This window comes from Mirounga angustirostris, unplaced genomic scaffold (genome assembly GCF_029215605.1).
Source record: "Mirounga angustirostris isolate CCGP_5_RB_7025 unplaced genomic scaffold, mMirAng1.0.hap1 SCAF_14, whole genome shotgun sequence".
Lineage (NCBI taxonomy): Eukaryota > Metazoa > Chordata > Mammalia > Carnivora > Phocidae > Mirounga > Mirounga angustirostris.
The window spans coordinates 56,256,423-56,279,876 of NW_026991722.1; the positions used below are offsets into that span (position 1 = coordinate 56,256,423).

A 23,454-nucleotide genomic window follows, 5' to 3' on the forward strand; every position below is an offset into this window, starting at 1 on the left:
AATAAATATTAGATGAGCAAGGATTGAGCAGATTTTCATTGCTAACACCAACTTCAGCACCAAAAACTCCCCAAATACATGATTGTGGACTTCCTGGTTCTCATGATTCCAGAGAACTGAAGACAAGCTGCCCGAGAATGGCAGGGATAGGAGAACCCATTAATGTCAACCAACCTGTAGGATGAGTTCCTTGCTGTGGGAAGTGCACAGAAAAGGCTTGTCAGTTGTTCAATTGTAAAACCATTAAGTGGTATCTCCTGGGAGGGGATACCCAGGGATAGGCACTCCCAGGCTATCTTGGAGGTGCTGAGTCTCCCTCTACCTCCTTTCCAGGTCACACTTCTGACCAATCATTTTTATGATGATACCAAGTCTCAGTGACATGAGGTGGGGGGGAATGCCCTATATACTGAATGACAAAATCAGATCCAAAATGGTCTTGATGCCCACCTATGTAATAATCCATAGGCAGTGCTTAAGGGATTTTGTCAAATGGAAGTATACTGTTGCACTAAACCACAAGGAGACCTCACTAGATGAAGACTGGAGAGAAAAGATAAGGTCCCAAGTTCAAAGCGCAAGGACTCAGGTGCTAAACATGTGGAAAGTATGTAAGCATCTTCATGTCTAGTTAGCTCAGCAGAGGCAGCAGTGCCCAGGCTGGCAAAACCCATGGGCTGCATTCACGGCACACCTAGCGTCAGAGAGAGATGCTCCTTCCACACCTAGGGTAAAGGCACTGGGCTCTGGGCAGGATACTCTAACCGCAGGATGGTACATGGACTCAACCATTCCACAGAACCATCAGGTATGTAAACTGAGGCTATCTGACCAGGAGGGCTAAAGATTCAGGGCCCATGTATATGTGAAAGAGGAGTCTAACCCGTTTCACAAGTTGCTAGGTAAGATACTGCCATTTTTCATGCACAAACTTGACCTAGTGGTTTGTCCTCGTGGCTGCAAAGGTTAAAGTGCACTAATTCCAGGAATAATCAGGGCTGCCCCAAGAGGAGCTGAGCTGCTGTGCGAGTGAGCTTCCCATGGCTGGAGGTGTGTAAACATTCATTAAATAATTACTTGGCTTGAATGCTGTAGTTCAGACTTAAGCTGCTTTGCAGCAGATGTATCCATTGTTGTGTACGGTAAAAATTAACAGATCCAGCTGAGAGCTCTTATGGGCTCCAGGTAACATCTGGCCAACCTCTCCCCCCAGAGCCGGGAGCTGTCCGAAAGCGCTCTTTGTTGATGTTAGGGAGAATTCTCGCCTGGGATAGTCTTTCCTGTACTGGGATATGTAGGCTGTGTTCTTTCTTGGTTACGAATCTACAGGTCAGCTGCTGATCTTAGAACTCTGTTCTGGTGGATTCCGGCCAGGGAAGGCAGGGTAGTAATTTAATGTCCTAGGAGTATTTAATCTTGTTAAAACAGTGCATCAAGGAAAGATGCAGCGTGAAAGAACTGATCAACTTCTTTAAGTGTCCATGAGACCTCTGTCCCCATGACTGGCCAAGAGACCTTCCCAGCTAATTGCATCTTGATTTAAGTTGCCTGAAATCAGTTCTCCTTAAATCCTTAAATGAGATTTTTCTCATTTTCTCTATTAGGACTTTTTGCCTGGAGCATGAGCTGATTAAAGTGGATTTTTTTTTTTTTTTTAAATAATGTTGTAGCTATCTGCATCTTCATTAAGGTCATTTTACCTGTGGAATAACCCTTTAATTCCACATATATAATGGAGTCAGCAAAGGTTAACACATACCTTTTTAATGGAGGAAAATCATGCTGTACTTCAGTTTCTAAATTCACCTGCGCACTGCCATAGCTCAGCAGTGTCCCCGATGGAAATGACCTTTCAATTCCACAGATGAAAAATGCATCCAAGGGGCGCCTGGGTGGCTCAGTTGGTTAAGCGGCTGCCTTCGGCTCAGGTCATGAACCTGGAGTCCCGGGATCGAGTCCCGCATCAGGCTCCCTGTTCAGCAGGGAGTCTGCTTCTCCCTCTGACCCTCCCCTCTCTCATGCTCTCTGTCTCATTCTCTCTCTCAAATAAATAAATAAAATCTTAAAAAAAAAAAAAAAAGAAAAATGCATCCAAATAGAAGAAGACAGATCTAGAAGGGCTGCAGTCCAGTTGGGAGCCTGCCTAATTCCTTCATCCCATTCCTTGTGACTAGGCCACATCTAGGAGCTCTAAGGCTTCAGGAGGGTCTTTCTTGGTGAGCAGCTCATTTCCCTTCATGGAGTTATTTTACCTGAGGTGAGGTGGTCATGGCGCAATTTATACAAGTAACCAATGTTTCTACAAGAGTTATTATAAAAAAAGGAGATTTCCAGAGTAGGGAAAGAATATCAGATTATTCTAGGTTATTAGTAAGGCCTTGTCAGATTAAGTAAATCACAGACACAAGGGTTTGTCTTTGGTCAAGGCCACAAGACTTCCATCTGGGCCATTTCTTTGCAGTGATCAGAGTTCTCCTTACGTTTCTAAGACCAATCTTGGTCTAGGATGTTAAAAAGAAAACCACAGGCCCAATATGGCATCACTTAGGCCAAGACACCGAACTGGGGCTAATACAGAGCCTAACTACAGTTTCAACCACCCCAAGAAAGAACACAGCCTGCGTATCCCAGTCAGGAATTTTCTGATCGGCATCAATGAGGTAACCTGTCACGTGGGCCCTTCATCCCCAGAAAGGAAGATGAAGTCATCCACCTAATAAGACCCCTGCCCTCCCATCTAAGGAAAAGTGACCTTGTCTGGAACAATCCTTTCTTTTTGCTGATAACTTCCTTGCCCCACCCTCTTCCCTAAAAAAAGTTTCTGTTTTGTACAACTCCTTGGAGCTCCCCTCTACCTTGATAGATGGGATGCTGCCTAATTCATGAATCACTCAATAAAGCCAGTTGTATCCTCAAATTCTGAATTTTGTTTTTTAACAAGGGAGAGGTGACTGAGAACCAAAAGCATACTAAGACATCAAGAAAGTATTTTTTTAAAAAAATGCAAGGAGAGAAATAAATTTGCAACATGGGCATTAACGTATTTTAAGACCCCCAGGTGGCCCTCCCAATTCTATGACAGAGAGGTCTCATCTAGTTTGACTATAACCACCAATACTGCAAGTACACTTAACTAACTCCCAAATTGATGCCCACAAACAAATTCATGAAACTAAGACTTATAAAAGATTTTGCACTAACAACGTCTGACTTCTGAGCCTTTCTGAAGGAAATTTACATGTATGTTACAGTTAGTTAAATTTAGGCTCTCTCTAAACCATGAACTTCATAGGACTCTGGAGCAGAAATTCAAAGGCTCAGTGCCTCCTCTGAGAACCCACACAAACAAACCTACCAGACACTTCCCAGTTTCGGGGTCACAGACATCACTGTGGTTGTTGCAATTGCAGGGCACACAAGGGGCAAGCAGAGGGCGGGGTCTTCGGCTCGCGCCTTGCGGGAGCTTCCCCCTGTGGTAACCAGGTGCACAGTCCTGAGCGCATGCAAAAGGAAATGAACAAACACGATTAAAACAATGGACAGAGGGCTTGTAACGATTCTGACACCAATTCCACTTCTGATCACCAGGTATGGTCAATATATTCTGTGACCAGTTCTGTTGTGTGGGTGTTTTTTCCCCACATCAAGCAACGTTTGGACACCAGCGGGGTGTCCCACAATTTAATTCTGACACTACCTACCTGGAGATAGCTTCCAATCTCACTGGTTAAGGGTTCAGTTCTAGAAGATTGGCCCTGCCCCACAACTACAGACGCCAATCACAAGTCCAGGTTGTCATCTGTGCTTCTGACAACAGGCTACAGATTGGAGGTTCCAACGACCCCGTCCTTGGGTTTGATTAATTTGCTAGAGTGGAGCTCAGAACTCAGAGAAACATTCTAGTTACAAGGTCACTGGTTTATTATGAAAGGATGTAACTCAGGAATAACCAGATGGAAGAGAGGCACAGGGCAAGGTGCAGGGAAGGGGCCTTGGGCCTTCCAGGCCCTCTCTAGTCAATACATGTATTCACCAACCAGGAATCTCTCTGAACTCTATCCTTTTGGCTTTTATGGAGTCTTCCTTACATAGGTATGAGTGAGGTGATCATTGGCCCCTGGCAACTGATTCAACCACCAGCTCCTTCCCTCTCCCCTGAGGTCTGGGGAAAGGACTAAAAGTTCTCCAACCACATGGTTGGTTCCTTTGGTGACCAGCCTCCACCCTTAGATGATCTAGGAACTTTTCAAAAGTTACCCCATGAATATAAAAAAGACATTTTTATAGATCTCATCACTTAGGAAATTCTAAGCATTTAAGAACTCTGTGCTAGGAAACGGGGGATGAAGACCAAATAGCTATTTCTTCTTATAAATCACAGTGTCACAACTTGAATAAACATTTCTCCAAAGAAGATACAATTGGCTGATAAGCACCTGAAAAGATGCTTTCATCAATCATTAGGGAACTGCAAATCAAGACTACAATGAGATACCACCTCACACCAAGAGAACTATCAAAAAACAAAATAATCAGAGTTGTCAAGGATATAGAAAAAATGGAACACTTGTGCATTGCCAGTAGGAATATAAAATGGGACCGTGCTTTGGGAAGCAGTATGGCAGCTACTCAAAAAGTTAAAAATAGAATTATGACATGACCTAGCAATTCTTTTGAGCATAAACCCCAAAGAACTGAAATCAAGGTCTTGGAGAGATATTGTATAGCCATATTCTTGGCAGCATTATTCATGACAGGCAAAAGGTTAACCCAAGTGTCCACTGACGGATGAATTAACAAAAAAAATGTGATACATACATAAAATGGATTATTCAGCCTTAAGGAAACAAATTCTGATACATGCTATAACATGGATGAACCTTGACGACATTAGGCTAGCTAGTCATAAATGAGAAATACTGCATGATTCCACTTAAATGAAGGTCCTAGAGTAGTTGAATTCACTAAGATAGAAAGTAGAATGGTGATTGTCAGGGGCTGTGGGGAAGGGGACCGGGGAGTTAGTGTTTAATGGGTACAGAGTTTTAGTTTTGCAAGATGAAGGATACTGGAGATTGGTTGTACAACAGTGTGAATGTAGTTAGCACTACTGAATGATACACTTAAAAGTGGTTAGGACAGTAAAGTTTATGTTTATGCAGTATTTAACCATAATTAAGTTTTTTCAAAGAGAAAACTTATATAATTCATACAAATTCTGATCATCACTTAGGAGTTGCTGTAACAAGCCTATTTCAGCTCAGAACCAGGTAATGGATTTTATTTTCTTTTTTCTTTTTTCTTTAAATTCAATTAGACTTGGGGTGCCTGGGTGGCTCAGTCGTTAAGCGTCTGCCTTCGGCTCAGGTCATGATCCCAGGGTCCTGGGATCGAGCCCCGCATCGGGCTCCCTGCTCGGCGGGAAGCCTGCTTCTCCCTCTCCCACTCCCCCTGCTTGTGTTCCCTCTCTCGCTGTCTCGCTCTCTGTCAAATGAATAAATAAAATCTTTAAAAAAATAAATAAATTCAATTAGCCAACATGTAGTACATCATTACAGGTAGTGGATTTTAACCACAGTCTGCCTACCTGACACGAGAATCCAGCTGTGCCAGGAGGACAGAGACACTTCTCCAGGAGGGATGCCACCTCCTGTCCTGGGTGCAACTCTCCAGCCTTCCTGCCAACCTCCATTGAAATATTTGAGATTCTGTGAAACCGTTAAGAAGTGTGAGAGGGAACATTAATACTGAGAAAGACACTTCCTAGAAATCTAGCACATTATATAATGAATTGGCATATATATTAAGCCAGAGCTTTCCTACAAGTTTGGGAGTAGCTCCTACCCGATTATAAAGGGAATGTATAAGAGCACATTAGTCCTGTCATCACACAGTGACGGGCCCCCGCCAACATCTTAGAACTTAAAAATAATATTACACAAAGCAACAACTCCTGCAGCACTAGTTTGGCTATAACCCAGTAGCTTCCATTTATGGGATAAGTACTAAATGAGCAACTGACAGCATTCTTGATGTGTCATGACAAAGAAATGTCATTGAAATTTAAGGGCAGAAAATAGAACTTTTTTTGTTTTGTTTCATTTATATTTTAACCTCATCTAAGATATCACCATATGTACTTATATTTTATATCCACATTAATGGGAGGATGGATAATCTAGGTCATTTTCCACATATTTCATATTACTATTTAATAAAGTTTTGGTGAGGAACATAAATACACACACATACACACAAATAAAGATACGAAGTAATAAGGGTGAATCAAATCTCTTCAGTTTTATTCCAAATAAAAAAAGTTTTTTTCATTATAGAAGGTTCCGAGTACCTGCTTTGCTGTAATCCTTGACCATAAGATGCTTTGATGAGGATGTACTCAATGTTGCTAAGAACAGACATAAAATCAGGGCGTGTGACAGGTTTTTCAGAAACGGAGTTAAAATACTTCCAAAAATTCTGTGGATGAGAAACACCTTCAATTACATTCCGATTTTACAAATCCTCAGAGGCTTATGAATTTAGTAATTCTTTTATAAATGTCTCCGGAAGGGAGCCCACTCTCCCATCAGCTCCTGGGGCAGCAGCCGCGGTGCCCCCTGCACGGAGCAGCAGACACGCGTCACCTGCGCACCGCCCGCCGCGAGGCCGACTGTCCGCAGAGTCCAGCGAGTGCGCGTGCACACTTGCCAGAGCCCAGCCAGTCCAGAGACTTCGCACCATTACATCCACACGGATGGAGACGTGTGCACCACGATTTCACACATAAAGGATTTAGGATGCAATTCGCACCAAGGTAACATAAGCCTAGTGTACGGTTCTTGAGCATATGGAATTTGAATTGTTTTTACAAATCTTGCTAAGCCCACTGGAATTCTGACTCCCAGGTCTTCTAGCTCACTCTATTAGCAGCTTTGGGATTCCACTGCATCCAGAGCTAACTCCACACCGTTAAGGGGCGCGTAGGAAAGGAGGACATCATCACCTCTTTCATTCCCACTTCCTGCTCTTGTCGTACTCCGTTCTCCGGGGAGGGCACGTCCACATAAATGACCTGCTTTCTGGTCCGGCCCCCTTTGATGAGCACTTGGGGCTCAAGGTTGAAGGTGCCGATGCCGTCGGAAGAATAGAAGGCCACGCTGTATTTCAGGCTGCCACCGTAGGCCAGGAGCTATGGGATCGTAAATGATTTACTTCTCTGACATAGCCCTGGCTTAAAACTATTTCATTACAAGCCTGTTGTCATTTGCAAGAAATCATGTGTCTTAAAAATACATCACAAGGGTGGAATCGGTTGTCTGGAATGTCTTTAAAAAAAGAAAAGATTTTATTTGAGAGAGAGAGAGAACATGAAAGGGGAGAGGTCAGAGGGAGAAGCAGACTCCCCGCTGAGCTAGGAGCCTGAGGCGGGACTCGATCCTGAGACTCCAGGATCATGACCTGAGCTGAAGGCAGTTGCTTAACCAACTGAGCCACCCAGGCACCCTGGAATTTGTGTCTTTTTAATTCTACTTAATTATGGATTATTAAGTTAACTCAAGCCATAGCTTTTTAAGTGAGGTTTTAAGTTTTTTAAAAAAACTTTTATTGAGGCATGTCTGGCATATAAAAGGCTGTACATATTTAAGGTGTACAACTCAATGAGTCTGGGGAGGAGGATATACCTATGAAGCCCCCACCCCCATCAAGGCCACAGACGTCACCTCCCTCAGCTTCCTTTCCATGGCACCAAAGGAAGTAAACGTAACAAATCAGTGTGGTAATGGCCCTGATTATATTCAGGCTCCTTTGAATTAAAAAGGACCTAGAGCTATGGGAACACTGGATACATACTGGCAAATTTAAAGATCTGGGTGATTTCACACATAGATTCCAATGTTTATTTAAACAAAAATGCAAGTGATGCCCTAAATACCCTGTTATAGTAGGGTATTACTTTCCCCCTAAATGAGTATCGATTTGTTGAGAAGATCCACAGCACCTGAGCTTATGTTAATAAAAATGAAAAGGGTTTATTGAAGGACTGCTTGAGGAAGGAGAAAAATAACATGATGTGATTTTTAAAAGACTTTAAGATTTTATTTTTAAGTAAACTCTACACAAAATGAAGGGCTCGAACTCACGACCCTGAGATCCGGAGTCGCATGCTCTTTTGACTGAGCCAGCCAGGTGCCCCTAAAAGACTTTCAAATGAAAATTACTTGAGAGCCATATACATCTGGGGGGATTTTTGTAAGTGTTAAACGTCTCCATCTCCACCTAGAGGGAATAAGCACCTCGGTTAAGGGTCGGCTAACACAGTCCATTGTGATTTCAAGTGACACCTGTCTCCTCCGGGAAACATGGACTGGCTCTAGGCCAGGTGGGGGCCTCACCTGGTCTCCCTGGAACTGCTCTGGCAGCCGCCAGTAAAACGGCTCTGCATGGACATGTCGCCTGACGGTCACAGCGTTCAGGAGGATGTCAGGGGCCTGGTAATACACCCCCTCAGCCGTACCCTGGAGGTTGCTCTGAGAAACCACACGCAGGAGGGGCTGCTCTGAGCCCAGCGTTACCTGGTCATGGAAGGGGAGAAAAACAGACCTGAGAGCACGAATTCACTCCTCACCTTCGATTCGTCAGCTTCTACTGCTGATCCACAGACCAGACAGCTTTAGTATTAAAACAGGAGTAACAAAGACATTTTCTTCAAACTCCAACATCTGGGTTAATAGGAAAACTGCGTGTGTTTTACACTATTGCATTTAGGGCCAAACTATTGCTCTATTGGGGCAGGATTCAGTTATAGGAAGGAAGCTGTTGTGTATTGCAGTTTTATCTCCAACAAAAGCTTTTGATAGATTAGCTCAGGAGCAACCCTGAGCACTTTAGTTCCAGCTTCATTTATTTCCTCGGATGGCAGACACAGAGCTCGGATTCATAATGAACCCAGATTAGCTTCCTGGAATTTCTGATGCCATAAGAGCAAAATTTAAAGTAAGTTCTTGACTATCTCCCCTACGGTCACCCAACTTCCATGGGAGGGGGGCAGGGAAGGAGGCAGTGTTTAGAAACAGCACAGTAGCACGTTTTCCCGCACGTGTAACTTACCGGCATCCTCACATAACCCTCCAGCTCGGAGCAGACTTGTGACAGCCCAAAGCAGAAGCAGGGGCTACATCCCAGAGGGTCAGCTGCATGGAGGGCGTAGGTACCAGCTCGACACTCGCTGCAATGAAGACCGAACACATTTTCCTAAAGGAGAAAAAGCAATAGACTCGTTTATTTTTACCTGGGGAAAAAAAAAGAGACATGACTTCCGAACAGAAATGAAATAAAACACAAAAATAATTTTGGACCCACAAACATCCCTGAAGCAGCTGTTTCCCTAGGCAAGCTCCCTAACCTCAAGGAACATCCACCCTCTCAGCACTGCCAGTGATTCCCAGATGCGGCTGATCAGCAGAATCATCTCAGAAGCTTTGGGAATATATAGATTCCCTGATGAGCCTCTCCTGGAGCGAACTCGAGACATCACCCTGAGGCCCCAGGTGACTCTGATGACTGGACAGGTGGTGGGCCATGGACCAGGTGATCACTAAGGCAGGCCCCTCCTGTTCTGACCGTCTGTAATGAAAGCTGCTATTGCCGATGGGGTAAGCCAAAAATATGTTCACTGATGTTTCCATTACTCCCAGGCCATAGTATCTGATGAGCTTTCCCTTCCTCATCCCTAGTCACTGATGAGCCCACTACTCTCTCTCTCTTCTGTATCACCAGCACCTGGAAAAGGACCAGAGGAGGTAGCCAATTACCTCCTAATAACAAAGCACAATGGGGAAATCAGTGGAAACACATGGAATTAAACATGATGTTGACATCTTACCTGCCAGGAAAATAAAACACACAAATTTCCTTCATTCTGGCCAGCACATACAAAAGAATAATTACTTACCAGTTAGAAAATCACAAATCTTCTATTTATTTATTTATTTATTTATATTTTTAAAATTCTTTTAAGGGGGGCTGAGGGAGAGAGAATCCCAAGCAGGCTCCACGCTGACCTGAGATCATGACCTGAGCTGAAATCAAGAGTGGGACACTTAACCCAGGCGCTCCGAATCACAGATCTTCCTGAAGCCCTGTGTTACCTGTTTTAGCTGTACACTCAAGACGGACCGGCTGCTCAGCCGACTGGAACACCTGACAGAAAACTCAGTGTGTTTCGATTCAGTTCTATCATCTGACACAATAACCAGTAAAAATTCCATTTAAAGAATCAACCATTGTTCTCGAAGAGCCTACATGGAATTTAAACCTGGTAGGGAGTGCGGACTCACTATAAAAAGCGTCTAAAACCTAGCTGCTGATCTAAATGGTTAAAGATTTCATTTATTTATTTGACAGAGAGAGAGGCGGAGGGAGAGGGAGAAGCAGACTCCCCGCTGAGCAGGGAGCCCAACACGGGACTCAATCCCAGGACCGTGGGATCATGACCCGAGCCAAAGGCAGACGTTCAACCAGCACCCTTGATTTAAATAGTTAAAAGCCCCAAAGTCGTAGTGATGAGTGAGGGGGAGAGAGCGGAACGCCGAGGGCTGTTACCTTGCAAGAGCAGCTGCCGGTTTCCTCTGCACAGCTGCACAGACCCTGTTCCTCATCACAGGTGTCTGCCAATGTCCCTCGCGGGTCACAGTCACAGGCCACACAGTCTGGAAAGTGTCTGTACCCCAGGGAGCACTGATGACAGCCTGGGCCACGGAAGGCAGGCTTGCATCGGCAGTGGCCAGTGAGTGCGTCGCATCCATGACCGGTGGACCCAACATCACTGCAGTTGCAGGCCTGGGAAAATAAACTCACAAATAAAACGGTGCTTTGTACATTCGTATAATGCACACGTGTTGGGATTACAGGAGAACACTAAACATGGGGACATCATACAAATACGTGGGTCTCCTTCACTATGGCTGCAAGGATTCACTTGGCCAACCAGGAGGCAGCGGCTGCCAGGCTGGACCGTTGTGCCTCTCTGGGGCCCATGTGCACTGGGCTGACCCTGTCACCTGATGGCCAGCCTGGCGGCAGCATCTTACACATCAAAGACAAGTCTGGTTTTAAAACGCAAACCACATCCAAGTTCAACTGAGGAAAGCTACATTGAAAATAGAACCGTTGAAGATGGGCTGTAACCCCCCAATAAAGTGACTTCTGCCCTCCTCCTGGAAGATCATGTACACAGCAGCGTAGGTTTAAAGAGCACTGAAGTTTCCAAACCATCAATTCCATGGCTGGGTTCTTAAAAAAAAAAAAACTTAGAATAATGTACTTTAAGGCAGCTGCTTCTTCCACCTGGATGCCTGAACCCATACTGAGTTTTAAATATAAACCATGGAGCCATTCAGCAGGTCAAGGTCAAGTGCATGGATGAAAGCGAAGGAGTGAAACTTGCTCCAACGAAGTGCTTCCCAGTTAAGAAGATGCAGATGGTGGTGCGTACCTGGCATCCGAGCTCTAGGTTGTGGCCCCAGTATCCGTCCTCACATTCGTCACAGGTGGTGCCCCGAGTATGAGGAGGGCAGATACACTCCCCCGATTCCGGGTGACAAGTGTGCTGTGTGTGAGCGCAATCACAGGCTGCAACAGAGACACACAGTGTTGTTACGCCTCAGGACCCCCATGCAATCGAAGGGGTCACAGCTGATGCTATAGGTTCTCTCCCTTTGATTAATTATCTAAACTGTTCTAGTTCCTAACAGAGACCTCGTGATTCCCAACACCTGTCCGTGTCTCTCGGGAGGGGGCTGTTCCTCCTTGTCGAGAGATGTTGTTAGAAAAGGGGTAATCAGGACAGAGAAATAGAAATAGGTGGGAAGAACAGATGCAGCTAGTATTTCTGGAGCATTTATTGTGTGCCAAATGCCATGTTAAGGACTCTACGTCCAACATAAAAAGTAACTTCTGGATGGAAATTATAATTAGCTTCTCTATTTTACAGATGAGGAAACTAGAGCTAAGTGAAGTGATTAATCTAAGTCCCCACAATCAGTAAAGCCTGACCACAGATTACAGACGAATTAAGCATAGGGATCAGGAAACAGAACAAAAGGTATGAAATCCTACATGTTAAAAAGAGAAAAAGTAAAGGAACGTAACAGAATTAGAAGTCAAAGGAGAGTGCAAAGAAGAGTCTGGGAATTACTAAAAAGCCTCAAATACTGAATTCTGGAGCTTACGTGTACAGCCACCGTCCTGGTAGGCGTGGAAGCCACGTGCACACCTATCGCACTTCTCCCCAGCTACGCCTGGGACGCAGTGACACCAGCCTTCCTCGGTGCAGTCATCCGACAAGGAGCCTGACGTGCTGCAGTTACAGGGCAGGCACCCAGGCCCCGCGTCCAGCCCGTAATAGCCAGGCTGTTGCAGAAGAGGACCCGGAGCGTGGGAGTCAAAGTACATTTGAGTTAGCTACTGATACTTACAAGCATGTTTCCCAAATCAAACATCGGATGTTTCATAGAATCACACAGTGGTCATGACATCACTGCAGTTCTTTGTAAACCAAATACAGACTCTGTAGGTGAGGACACCCAGCATCCACCAGCCGTGTTTGGGGCAGTAGCTCTTTCTGGCAGTCATGAAGGGCATGTCATTCGAGCCGAGGTCAAGGTATCAATTATAGACATCACCCAAACACTTTCATGTCTGCAACGGCCACAGGCGTCTTACCAAGCACTGGTCACACTGCTGTCCAGTCACATGGGGTTTGCAGTCACAGAGTCCGGTCTCAAGATGGCAGACATCAGAGAGGGAGCCTTTTCCATGGCACTCACAGGCTAACACACACACAAGAGACATATTTGTGCCCATTTCTGGGTATGGTTGTAGTAAGATCCCTTAATCCCCAAAGGAAAAATTTTAAACATTCATGTTTCAAATCATAAAACTAAAAGAAGAAATTACTTCGCAATAACTTTTACGGGGTTGGCGGAAGGAGCCATCACACAGAAAAACCAATGAAGCTATTAAGATAAGAATTAGCAAACAATCTTAACCAATTGCATGAATTCCTTGAAATCATAAAAATGAGCCACCAATGTTTATCAACAAATCTTCATAAAAAACATGCAATGGAGATTTAAAAATCAATTTAGCTATCAGTTCTTATTCTGATCTTATATGTATTTAATATTTTAAAGCTCAGTTATAACAATCTAGATAGGTAATATTACATTTCATAGTTTAATGTAAAACATTTCCCTGTTCTAAGTCACGAGTCCATGTAGTTCCAATATACTTACCTTCAGGTCAAACATTTCAGTTTTATCTACAGTCATAAGACTGATGTTCAAAACTACAAAGTCCCCACCTTTGCGAAGTGATACAATTTAATGGCTCCTGAAATGTTTGATACTTATAGCACAGCTGTCAATATGCACTTCATTGAAAATATCTAATAAGCTCTTGACCAAATACCCCAGAAATGTGCACTGTCTTTGAATGCTTGGACTTAGGAAATGTGCACTCTGTCATACGCGATAATGATTTAAAAGAAAAGGAAAACTCCACAAATTCTCTCAAGCCAAGCACGCTTTGTGTGGCAGGATTGGCAGGGGAGGCCAGAGCCGTGGTAGATGCTGGAAGGCTGAGGATCAGAGGAAAGGCATTGGAATTCTGTCTCCATAATGGACTGTGGCCAAGACACCTGTGGATGTGTTCCCCGGTATAAGTGGGCCATCTAGGATTCCCCCTGTGGGAGGCTGGGGAAGTGCTAGGGGCCCCACGCACCGCTGCCGGTTCCTGTGGCTTACTTTTGAACACTCAACTCACTTTTGTATTAAACATGCCTCCTGGAGGGCGCCTGGGTGGCTCAGTTGGTTAAGCGACTGCCTTCGGCTCAGGTCATGATCCTGGAGTCCCGGGATCGAGTCCCTCATCGGGCTCCCTGCTCAGCAGGGAGTCTGCTTCTCCCTCTGACCCTCTGACCCTCCTCCCTCTCATGCTCTCTGTATCTCATTCTCTCTGTCTCAAATAAATAAATAAAATCTTTAAAAAAAAAAAAAAATGCCTCCTGGGGGGCCTTGCTGACCCTGGACAGACTGCCCTTCCAAAGGCCAGTTTCCAGAGCGAGTGAAGAGCTGGCCTGCCAGACGCCTTTCATACGCAAACAACCCCATCCAGAGCCCACGCCCACAAAGGCCTCCTTACCGGGCTCTCTCCTTCATTTGGGCTTCACTTCCACTATCCCTCTGACCTCTCACCCCAGGGCCATGCATCAGACGATTAGGGACAGCTGCCCTGCCCCAGAGCCTGCTGAAGTTATTCAAAGTAGCCAATCCTAACCCTGCTTACCCTGCCTTGCCCTTTCCTTCCGGAGGAAACCACAACAAAGGCTCTAGCCCACATTTCCCCTCCTGACCAACCTGGGTGCTTCCCGAATACCCTCTCCTATGCCTTGGTGTGTCCCCTCCTCCTGGCCACTGCTGGCCTTGCCATACCTAAATAATGAAACCTGTATTTTCAAACACTCCTCAGCATCCAACTATTCTCCGTTGTCTCCTGTAGAAAACGTCACACACACACACACACACACACACAACTTAACTATCTGAGGTCCCATCTCCCTGTCGCCCTCCCTTCCCATTCAACTTGCCCCTCCTGCCTTTTGGCTGCTGAATCTGCTCCTCCTGAGAAGTCTCCCAGGACTTCCCAGGAGCAAATTCAAAGAGCACATTCTGGGTCTTCATCTTGCTGTGAGATGGGCCCCATGGCCACTCCCTCCCTTTTGAACTTCGCTCTCACTGAGGTGAGGGACAACCTCTGATTTCCTCCCTCCTTCTTGTCTCTCTCCCTCCGGCGCCCCCCCACCCCAACCACGTGTCTCATTCAAAGCTTCCCTGGCCTTCGGGGAAAAGTCAACGTTCACCATATGATCACCACAAAATATAGATGACAGTAAACTGTATTTATTGTACGGTCTGTTTGTGCCTGGGTCACTTTCCAGTATATTTCATTGAAGCTTCATTACAAACTGACATGGGAAGCACTATAACTTTCTCTCTTTTCCACTGTGAAATCTAAAATTTAGAGAGATTGTCATTTGCCACAGGTCACACAGCTATTTGTAGTCATCTTTCCATGCTAACAGTTCTAATAGTAATTATTACTAAAAAATTGTTTGCTGTAGGGGTGCCCGGGTGGCTCAGTCAGTTAGACATCTGCCTTCAGCTCAGGTCATGATCCCAGGGTTCTGGGATGAAGTCCCGCATCGGGCTCCCTGCTCGCAGGAAGCCTGCTTCTCCCTCTGCCTCTGCCCCTCCCCCCCAACTCATGCTCTCTCTCTCTCCCAAATAAATAAAATCTTTAAAAAAATTGCTTGTGTAAATAATATTAATTTAAAATAGTTTCCAGTAACTACTAGGTGATTTACATATATTTTAGTTCTCATGTGAACCCCACAATATAAAAATTATGACCACTTAACATTTCATATAAGTTTCCTTTAACAGTAGAGCTTGGTGGGGTTCCTACAGCCTCTCCCTCCCTGGTTGCTCCCTTGCTGCACTGGACAACCCATTCCACACGCACCAAACCCACTAGCACATCAATGCTGATGATTCTCCAGACCCCATTTCTTCCCTGATTCCTGCACGCCTGAATATCCAAATGCCTCCCCAACAAACCCCTAGGAATTCCCATGTCAGCAGTATTGAATACTGACACTTTCACTGGGGTTAACCTAGTAAAAAATAATAGTATATTCACACGTGGGGCCTCTGGAAAGTCCATAAGAGGGATCCTATTATAGGCCTGGGAGGATTTCTAGTGAAATATCCAGAAATGACAAGAATTCATCTCATCAAAGCTGGGGGACAGGAAAGAGAAAGTGAGAAAAGAATAAAACTTGTAAATGTTTGGAGACTAGAAAGAGCCCAGACAGTGTCAGTCTATAATGAGTCCAGCTGCCTGGGCCACCAACCTGGACCCAGACCCCAATCCTGCCTGTCCTGACCCCACCCCCTCTACCCTCCAGTCAACACAGAGATTTTCTAGTTTCTTTCTTTCTTTTTTTTTTTTTTTAAGATTTATTTATTAGAGAGAGAGAGAGGTGGGGAGGAACAGAGGGAGAGGGAGAGAGAGAATCTCAAGCAGGTTTCCTATTGAGTACAGAACCCGACACGGGGCTCAATGCCAGGCTCAACTTGGGGCTCAATGTGGGGCTCAATCGCACAACCCTGAGATCATGACCTGAGCTGAAATCAAGAGCTGGATGCTCAACTGACTGAGCCACCCAGGCGTCCCAAGAGTTTCTAGTTTCTCTCTCTTCACCTTTACCCCCATGACAAAGGCTCTACTGGAAGCCCTCATTAACTTTTCCAGCAAGTTTCTTTTCTGGCCTTTTCTCTCCTCTTGTCCACTCTGTCCACCGCAGCGGTTCCAGACTGACTGTTCAACAGAGATCTGGTCAGACCCCGTCCCTGTTCAAGTGACCTGGAGTCGGGGACAGACGGCACAACCTCCACAGGCCAGCGCTGTCCACACCCATCAGCCATGGCTCCTGCCCTGGCCTGACCCTGCCTTTCACTTTCTAGCACCTTCTTTCCAGACTCTGCACCTCAGGCCTGGACGACACTTTCCCACCACTTATCAGCCCACCGGGCATCTCCTACCCATCCGTGAAGACTCACATCAAGTGCCATTTCCTCCAGAGGCAGCCCCACACCATCCTGGACCTTTATGGAGCTTTGTGCAAACCCCAGGGATGGTCATTCGTCGCCCTGCAGAGCTGCCTGTCCTATCAGATCGACACTGCGCACACGGGTCTCCTGACCCCTGCAGATGTGGCTGATGCAACAGATAAACACAATCTCTAATGTCACTTAAACTAAGACTTCAGCCAACAACTCAGACCCAGACCCAAATCCTGTCTGTTCTGACCCTCCTCCCCACCTCTGTTCATCACCAAGATCTACTTTCTACACAAAATACTGAAGCAGTTTTGTCAATGTAGATGCAAATATAAAGGAAAATGATTTTTTTGGTCATGATGAAAAACTTAAATACATTTGAACAACTTGGATATGTAAATTTCCTTTTGCAACTATGAATTTTATGAAATCTAAATACAGATCAAGTGTTTCTTATGAAAATCTAGCATCCTAATTGAAATAGGCTATAAAACATGCACTGATTTTTTTTCTTTTTTTTTTTTATTAACATATAATGTATTATTTGTCTCAGGGGTACCGGTCTGTGGTTCATCAGCCTTACATAATTCACAGCGCTCACCATAGCACATACCCTCCCCAATGTCCATCACCCAGCCACCCCATCCCTCCCATCTCCCTCCACTCCAGCAACCCTCAGTTTGTTTCCTGAGATTAAGAGTCTCTAATGGTTTGTTTCCCTTTCCAGTTTTGTCTTGTTTCATTTTTCCCTCCCTTCCCCTACAATCATCTCTCTTGTTTCTCAAATTCCTCATATCAGCATGCACTGAATTTTGAAGACTAAACATTAAAAAGGAAAGCAAATATCTCATTAATACTTTAAAAATTTGATTACGTGACAAAATGATATTGCTTTTATAACTGGGTAAAATAAGATGTATTACTGCAATACATTTCATCTCTGTCATTTTATTTATGTGGTGACTAGAAAATTTAAAATTACATGTGTTATTTACATTTCTACTGGACAGCATTAATATAGAAAAATAATAAAAAGCACTGTTTTTAAAATAGCTATCATTTATTTCATTTCCAGAACTTTAAGTTTTTATCCCAATTACTTCTCACAAAGGCCTTAATATATATATATATTATATATATATATAAATGTGTGTGTGTGTACATAATATATATATATAATATATATATATATAAAACTATGTCCATTTTATGTATGAGGAAATAGTGGCTCAGAGAGGTTAATAAATTTGCCTAATGTCACACAGTTGGTTGTGACCAACCCTCAGCTCTAACCCACATTAGTCAGACTCCAAAGCCTGAGATCCACATGTGTGCTTTGCCTCCACACCATCACATGTAGCTCCCCAGTAGACCTGGGCCAAAATTTTTCCAACTCCTCTGATGATACTTAGGACAGTACTTGGGAAGTAACAAATGGTTAACAGACGACCAATGAACGAAGTGATGAATCATCAAGTTTTCAGGAAAGACGAAAAGGAATGACATGAGTATAGTGAAAGCATTCTGTAGACTTTGAAGCTTTACACAAATACCAGTTATCATAATTATCCTCCTATGATAACCAATCAAGGTGGCTGTGCTGCCAAGATCAAGTTGACTGGCCCAAGGCTACAAAGCCTTTTCCCTCTGGAAGTGTGCCTGGGAAAATAACTCTCCTGTATCGCTAGCACCCTCTTGTGTCACCATGTTGTAATAGCATAGCAGGACTTCGCATTTATAGGAAATTATTAAAATAATGTAAAATTGCCATTTTTACTCTTTCACACCTTCAAGAGCTGTGCATAAAAATCTGAGGGCTGTATCAGCCCTGAGGCTACAAGTTTGTCATCTCAGGTATAGGAAAGCCTGCTTTCTTTAGCGAGTGGTTCTAAGTGATCCATAATGTCAGGAAGGAAGGAAGCAGAGCTCTGGAGCAACATGAGTCAGTAGTTCAGGAACAGATTGTGAGACTCCAGGGATAGAGCCTTCCCATTTCCCACCCCATATCTTGAAATCCCATCTGACTCGTGAGACCCCTGAGCCCGTCCCTCATTAACACTGCAGGCTCTGACCCCGGACGGCCTTCGCCCGGTCCCATCAAGCACCACTTCCTCCACCAGTGGAAGGGCACCTAAATTTTCCAGGCCACCTGACCTGCTCTGTAGGTAGTGGATCAAGCTAAGGCAGGGCACACCGGGAAGAGTGAGGTCTTGGGTCTAAACTGGTATTAACACAAGCGCCGACCGAGATAAAGTTACCCCATAGGCTGAGCCCTTTCTGACACATGTAAGTAGATGGAGACGTCACATGGCCATGAGTAAGGGCCCTGACTTCACAGCCCCCACACTCACCGCGGCAATTTTTGGCAGTCACGGCGTCCCCGTAGAAGCCGTCAGCACACCTCTCGCAGTGGGCACCGTCCGTGTTCCCAATGCATTTCAGGCACTCTCCAGTGACAGAGTCACAGTGACCCTCCTCAAAGGGGTCCACGTTGCCGCTGCAGTTGCAGGGAACACAGGATTCCCCGGGCACTGTTGGGTTTCCATAGTAACCGTCTGCGCATCTGCACAAAAGATTGAAAAAGGGACCCAAATGAATGCACTTCCTCTAGACACTACCCCCACCATCCAGGGATTCTCTGAATGGTTAATAAAGCAGACGGACTCTTTTTCCATAAGATTTATTGGGAAGCAGTGCAACACCAAGTTCAGACATTCAGATTTCCTTCACTCATTGTGAAGACAGAGAATGTATCCCGAATGAGCCATAAATCCCTGTGGATGTGCCCTCAGCTCCAGGCCAACTGGACCTGCATGCTGTGGGTGTGACGTGGCTCCCCCAGGGACTTCCGCCAGAGCTGGGCACTGAGACTTAACACCTGGGAAAAGACAGTGTTGGCTTTCGGGTGCCAGATGACAGCTATTAAATCAAACCACTCTGGAACTATCCAGATAGTGGGATATTTCAGTGTGGGAACGGTACACACTGGCTCCTCGCTGTTTTCTATTGTCATCGATGAGAACTCACATGAGCTCGAGGAGCTGAAATGCTGTTCTTGAAAAATTCCCCGGCTTTTTAATCGGCATACTGGTTTTTCTCTATAATTATGGGAAATAATCATTACACACCAAAACGCTAAAATCATACTTACCTATACATTTGAAACAAAACACATATCACTGATATTTAATTAAAAAAGAAAGTTTGATGCAACTTTTGGAAATCAGTTGAGTGATGCAGACAGAGTACCTCTCGCACCAAGCTCCTGAGTATCCCGGGGCGCACTGGTCACAGACCACTTCATCCCCATCCTCTAGGTGGCAAGTGGGGCTGAAACTGTCAGAACATTACAAATGAACACAATTTTCCAATGAGTGGTGCAGAATTTCTAAACATTTAAAATCCTCGTCTTTTACCACTCCTCACAAACTTTCAACGGTTCTTCACTCCAGAAGCCCGGCGCCTGACCATGCAGCCCACCTCATGAGCCTCTCTCCTGGGCACTGGACGCTCCCTGCTCCTGCCTGTCCCTCAGCCCAGAGGCCGCTTCGTCCCCTCTCTGCCTGGGTTCACCTTGTCCCCCGTGCCCAACTCAGCCACCATCTCCTCCAGGAGGCCTTCTCCGATGCTCTTCCTGGTCAAGCCAAGCTCCCGTCTCTGGTGCTGGTCTGCCTGCCTCAGAGCCCCAACCAGAGTGGCCAAGAGTGAGCTCTAGCTTACATGTGACAGCCCATCAACATTCCCCAAAGGATCCCCACTGCTCACTGAGGTCCCCTCAACCTCTATTCCTGGGTCTAGGGGGGCTGTGAAGGGAGGTATGGGGGCAACAGGGGGGGCCCTATGATTACATCAGAGTAGCGCTGGTTGTGTCTGTTTTACACAGTGGAGTTTCAAATGAAAATCCCATGGGGGAGTTCTCTGGGCTGGAGGGAGGCAGAGTCCTAAAGTGTAGGTCAGTGAGAGAGAAATAGGTTTTCAAATCCGGGCCTGCAGGACGCATAGGCCCCAGCAGGGCGAAGGAGGCCTTGCGCATCACTGGTTCCTCCCACCCCACTCCCGCCTTGTGCTCAAGGACCATCTGCGCTTTCACAGACAGGACCTGCTCTTTGATGTTGCCATAACTTGGCACACTCGGTTCCTTCTGCCCAGAACACCCTTCTCTGTGGCCTTCATCCTTCAAGCCTCAGGTCAGGGCCTTCCTCGGAGTCGCTCCAGGCAGAGTCCTACTCTCCTGACAGTGGACACACCTCCACTAGAGTCATGACCACACGGTGGGTCCCATGGGACCAGCAGCCATGGATGAACACTCTGATACACGAGCTCCTACCATGATACTCAGTGTGTAGGAGGCACTCCATAAATACTGGTTGAATCATGAAATGAATTCAGCCCATTTTCAATGAGCCTCATATTTACATATTTTGGTCATTATATCAACAACTCCTTAAGGCCAGGAACAAAGTTGTATTCATTCCTGTGTACTCTATGCCTCCTAGCCTACTGGCAGGCACACCAGATATACACTGAAAGAATTAAGGAGCAACATTAGACCAAGAGGAACCAAAGCATGCACATTTTCTTGCCATCACATGCCTTTCTTATATAATTTAATACACCGAACTTGTTCTTTTTAAAAAGAGAGAATTCACCCCTCCATCTTTACCACTGGGTAAGCACACTATCTTCACACACGAGGTCTGGCCACACTAGGCTGGCTCCACAGGTGGGAGTGCCGTGCTTACTTGTTGGAGGCTGTGGAGAGGGGGCAGGCACACTGCTGGCAGTCCTCCGGGGTCCCTCGGGAAGGCAGCCCATAGAAGCCAGGCCCGCACTGCTCACAGTGGTCCCCGGTGGTGTTATGCTCGCAAGCCTAAGAACACATGCATGGATGAGACTCAGTTCAGGCTTCCTTAAACGATTCTCTGATTCATCAAAAAATAACTTGAAGTCAGGGTGGGAAAAAAATGCTCAAAAAAGTCACCAAACTCTCTTACATGAGGAGGGGTTGCCTGTTTCCAGATAAATACAAAATTTTAATTTGTACAATCTGTACACATGGAAAGCTTTCACTCTGCCCATGTCAGAGTAGCTGCTACCAGACTTGCCCTTCTGTAGGAAAGAACTAGAAAACGGGAACAAAACATATTGAACAACTTCTTTCAGACGCTAGACTGTAACAAAGGTGAGAGAAGGGAGGTGACAGGATGACTTGGAATCACATGTCTTTTTCCTGAAGACACTTGCTAAGCAGGTGGGGGAGGGCGGAGACCCAAGCAGAATGTGGAGGGTCTTGCTGAGTTGAGGAGATAGAGGTCTGAGTTTGGGGAGACTGGAACTGCAGGAATTTGGGCAGAGAATTGGAGCTTCACAAAATAAGAACTCCAGAAATCTGCACAGGAGACCCCTTCAAATAGCTACCGAATACAAGCTTCTCATGTATAGAGTGCATTTCCATGCAGCCAGCCGAAAAATTAAGAACTCACGCAGAGGCCAGGGACACTAGAATTGTAACCAGCCAGTGTGGGGAGTCTCTGTTAAACGCCCAGAGCACCCAGTAGAGACCCCAGAAGAAAAACTCTTTCTCAGTAGGGCTACGCCTGACCTAGAGTAGAGGTTATACTAGACCCACCCTAAAAAAACTTAAAAACAAACCTTGAAACAATCCAGCTGACCTATGATAATTTAACCACTTCCCAAAACAAACTCTGATGTTCTTTTTGTTACTTAACAAAATCCAGAGACTTAACAATGAACAATATTCATCATGCAATCGGAAACCACTGAGTATGCTTCCGCTAGTCACATCTGGGAGAATTTGGAATCCATGAGTCCAGGCAGATAACAAGTAGGTAAATAAATAAACATAAGAAAGGAGGGTTCTTGCTTACAGTAGAATGCTGTGTACCAATCGAGAAGCATGGAGAACATCATATAAGTGTTGGTGGGGCAAGAATCATCAGAGACTGCTAAATCTAAGGGGGAATTTTGATGATGAATATGATACTTGCAAGGTCTTAAAGTGTCTCCGTCACACTGCTTATTAATTGCAAAATAAAAGAACAGTAAATATATAGTAATTGACCAAGAGCTCGCGTGTGTAATAATCAGAATTCACACCATCAGCAAGGGGCAGTGGACATTGTGGGCTTCCACGTGTGGTTCTCTGAGAAGGCCACAGCATCACTAATGAAGTGTTCTGGCCTGAAAGGTATAACCTGAACCAATTCATGAAAAAACAAGAGAAGGACTGCCAAATAAGGGGCATTTTATTTTTTGAAAAATGATCGTGTTCTTCAAGGTGCATTATAAAAGACAAAGAAATGCTGTAGAATGCTGTACTTCAGGTTAAAGAAGACTAGAGAGACATGACAATAAAATGCAATACCTAAACTAGATGGGGCCTGTCATGGTGGGAAAAATGCTATAAAGGACATAATGGAGTCAACTGGCCAAATGGAAAAATGGATGGTAGATTAGAAAAAGTAAGATAGGGCGCCTGGGTGGCTCAGATGGTTAAGCGTCTGCCTTCGGCTCAGGTCATGATCCCAGGATCCTGGGATTGAGCCCCGCATTGGGCTCCCTGCTTGGCGGGAAGCCTGCTTCTCCCTCTCCCTCTGCCTCTCCCCTGCTCATGCGCGCTCTCTCTCTCTCTCTGTATCTCCCTGTCTCAAATGAATAAATAAAAAATCTTTAAAAAAAAAAAAGAAAAGAAAAAGTAGGATACCAAAGTTATATTTATTGAAGTTGATAATGTACTGTGGTTATATAAGAG

The 23,454-nt window shown here is 45.2% G+C and overlaps 1 protein-coding gene across 1 annotated transcript in view; it reads right to left on the reverse strand.

Annotated features, from left to right (window-relative positions):
* Window positions 1-23,454, reverse strand: part of LAMA1 (laminin subunit alpha 1) — a 164,226-nt gene that overhangs the window by 59,820 nt on the left and 80,952 nt on the right. The window contains exons 17-29 of the mRNA XM_064578796.1: window positions 21,425-21,552; window positions 19,932-20,018; window positions 19,034-19,245; window positions 12,724-12,830; window positions 12,231-12,411; window positions 11,495-11,631; window positions 10,603-10,839; window positions 9,109-9,252; window positions 8,394-8,573; window positions 7,004-7,189; window positions 6,350-6,477; window positions 5,588-5,708; window positions 3,356-3,493 (exon numbers count right to left, since the gene is read on the reverse strand). Of these exons, the coding sequence (XP_064434866.1) occupies window positions 3,356-3,493; window positions 5,588-5,708; window positions 6,350-6,477; window positions 7,004-7,189; window positions 8,394-8,573; window positions 9,109-9,252; window positions 10,603-10,839; window positions 11,495-11,631; window positions 12,231-12,411; window positions 12,724-12,830; window positions 19,034-19,245; window positions 19,932-20,018; window positions 21,425-21,552 (1,986 nt within the window). The remainder of the gene's footprint in view (window positions 1-3,355; window positions 3,494-5,587; window positions 5,709-6,349; window positions 6,478-7,003; window positions 7,190-8,393; window positions 8,574-9,108; window positions 9,253-10,602; window positions 10,840-11,494; window positions 11,632-12,230; window positions 12,412-12,723; window positions 12,831-19,033; window positions 19,246-19,931; window positions 20,019-21,424; window positions 21,553-23,454) is intronic.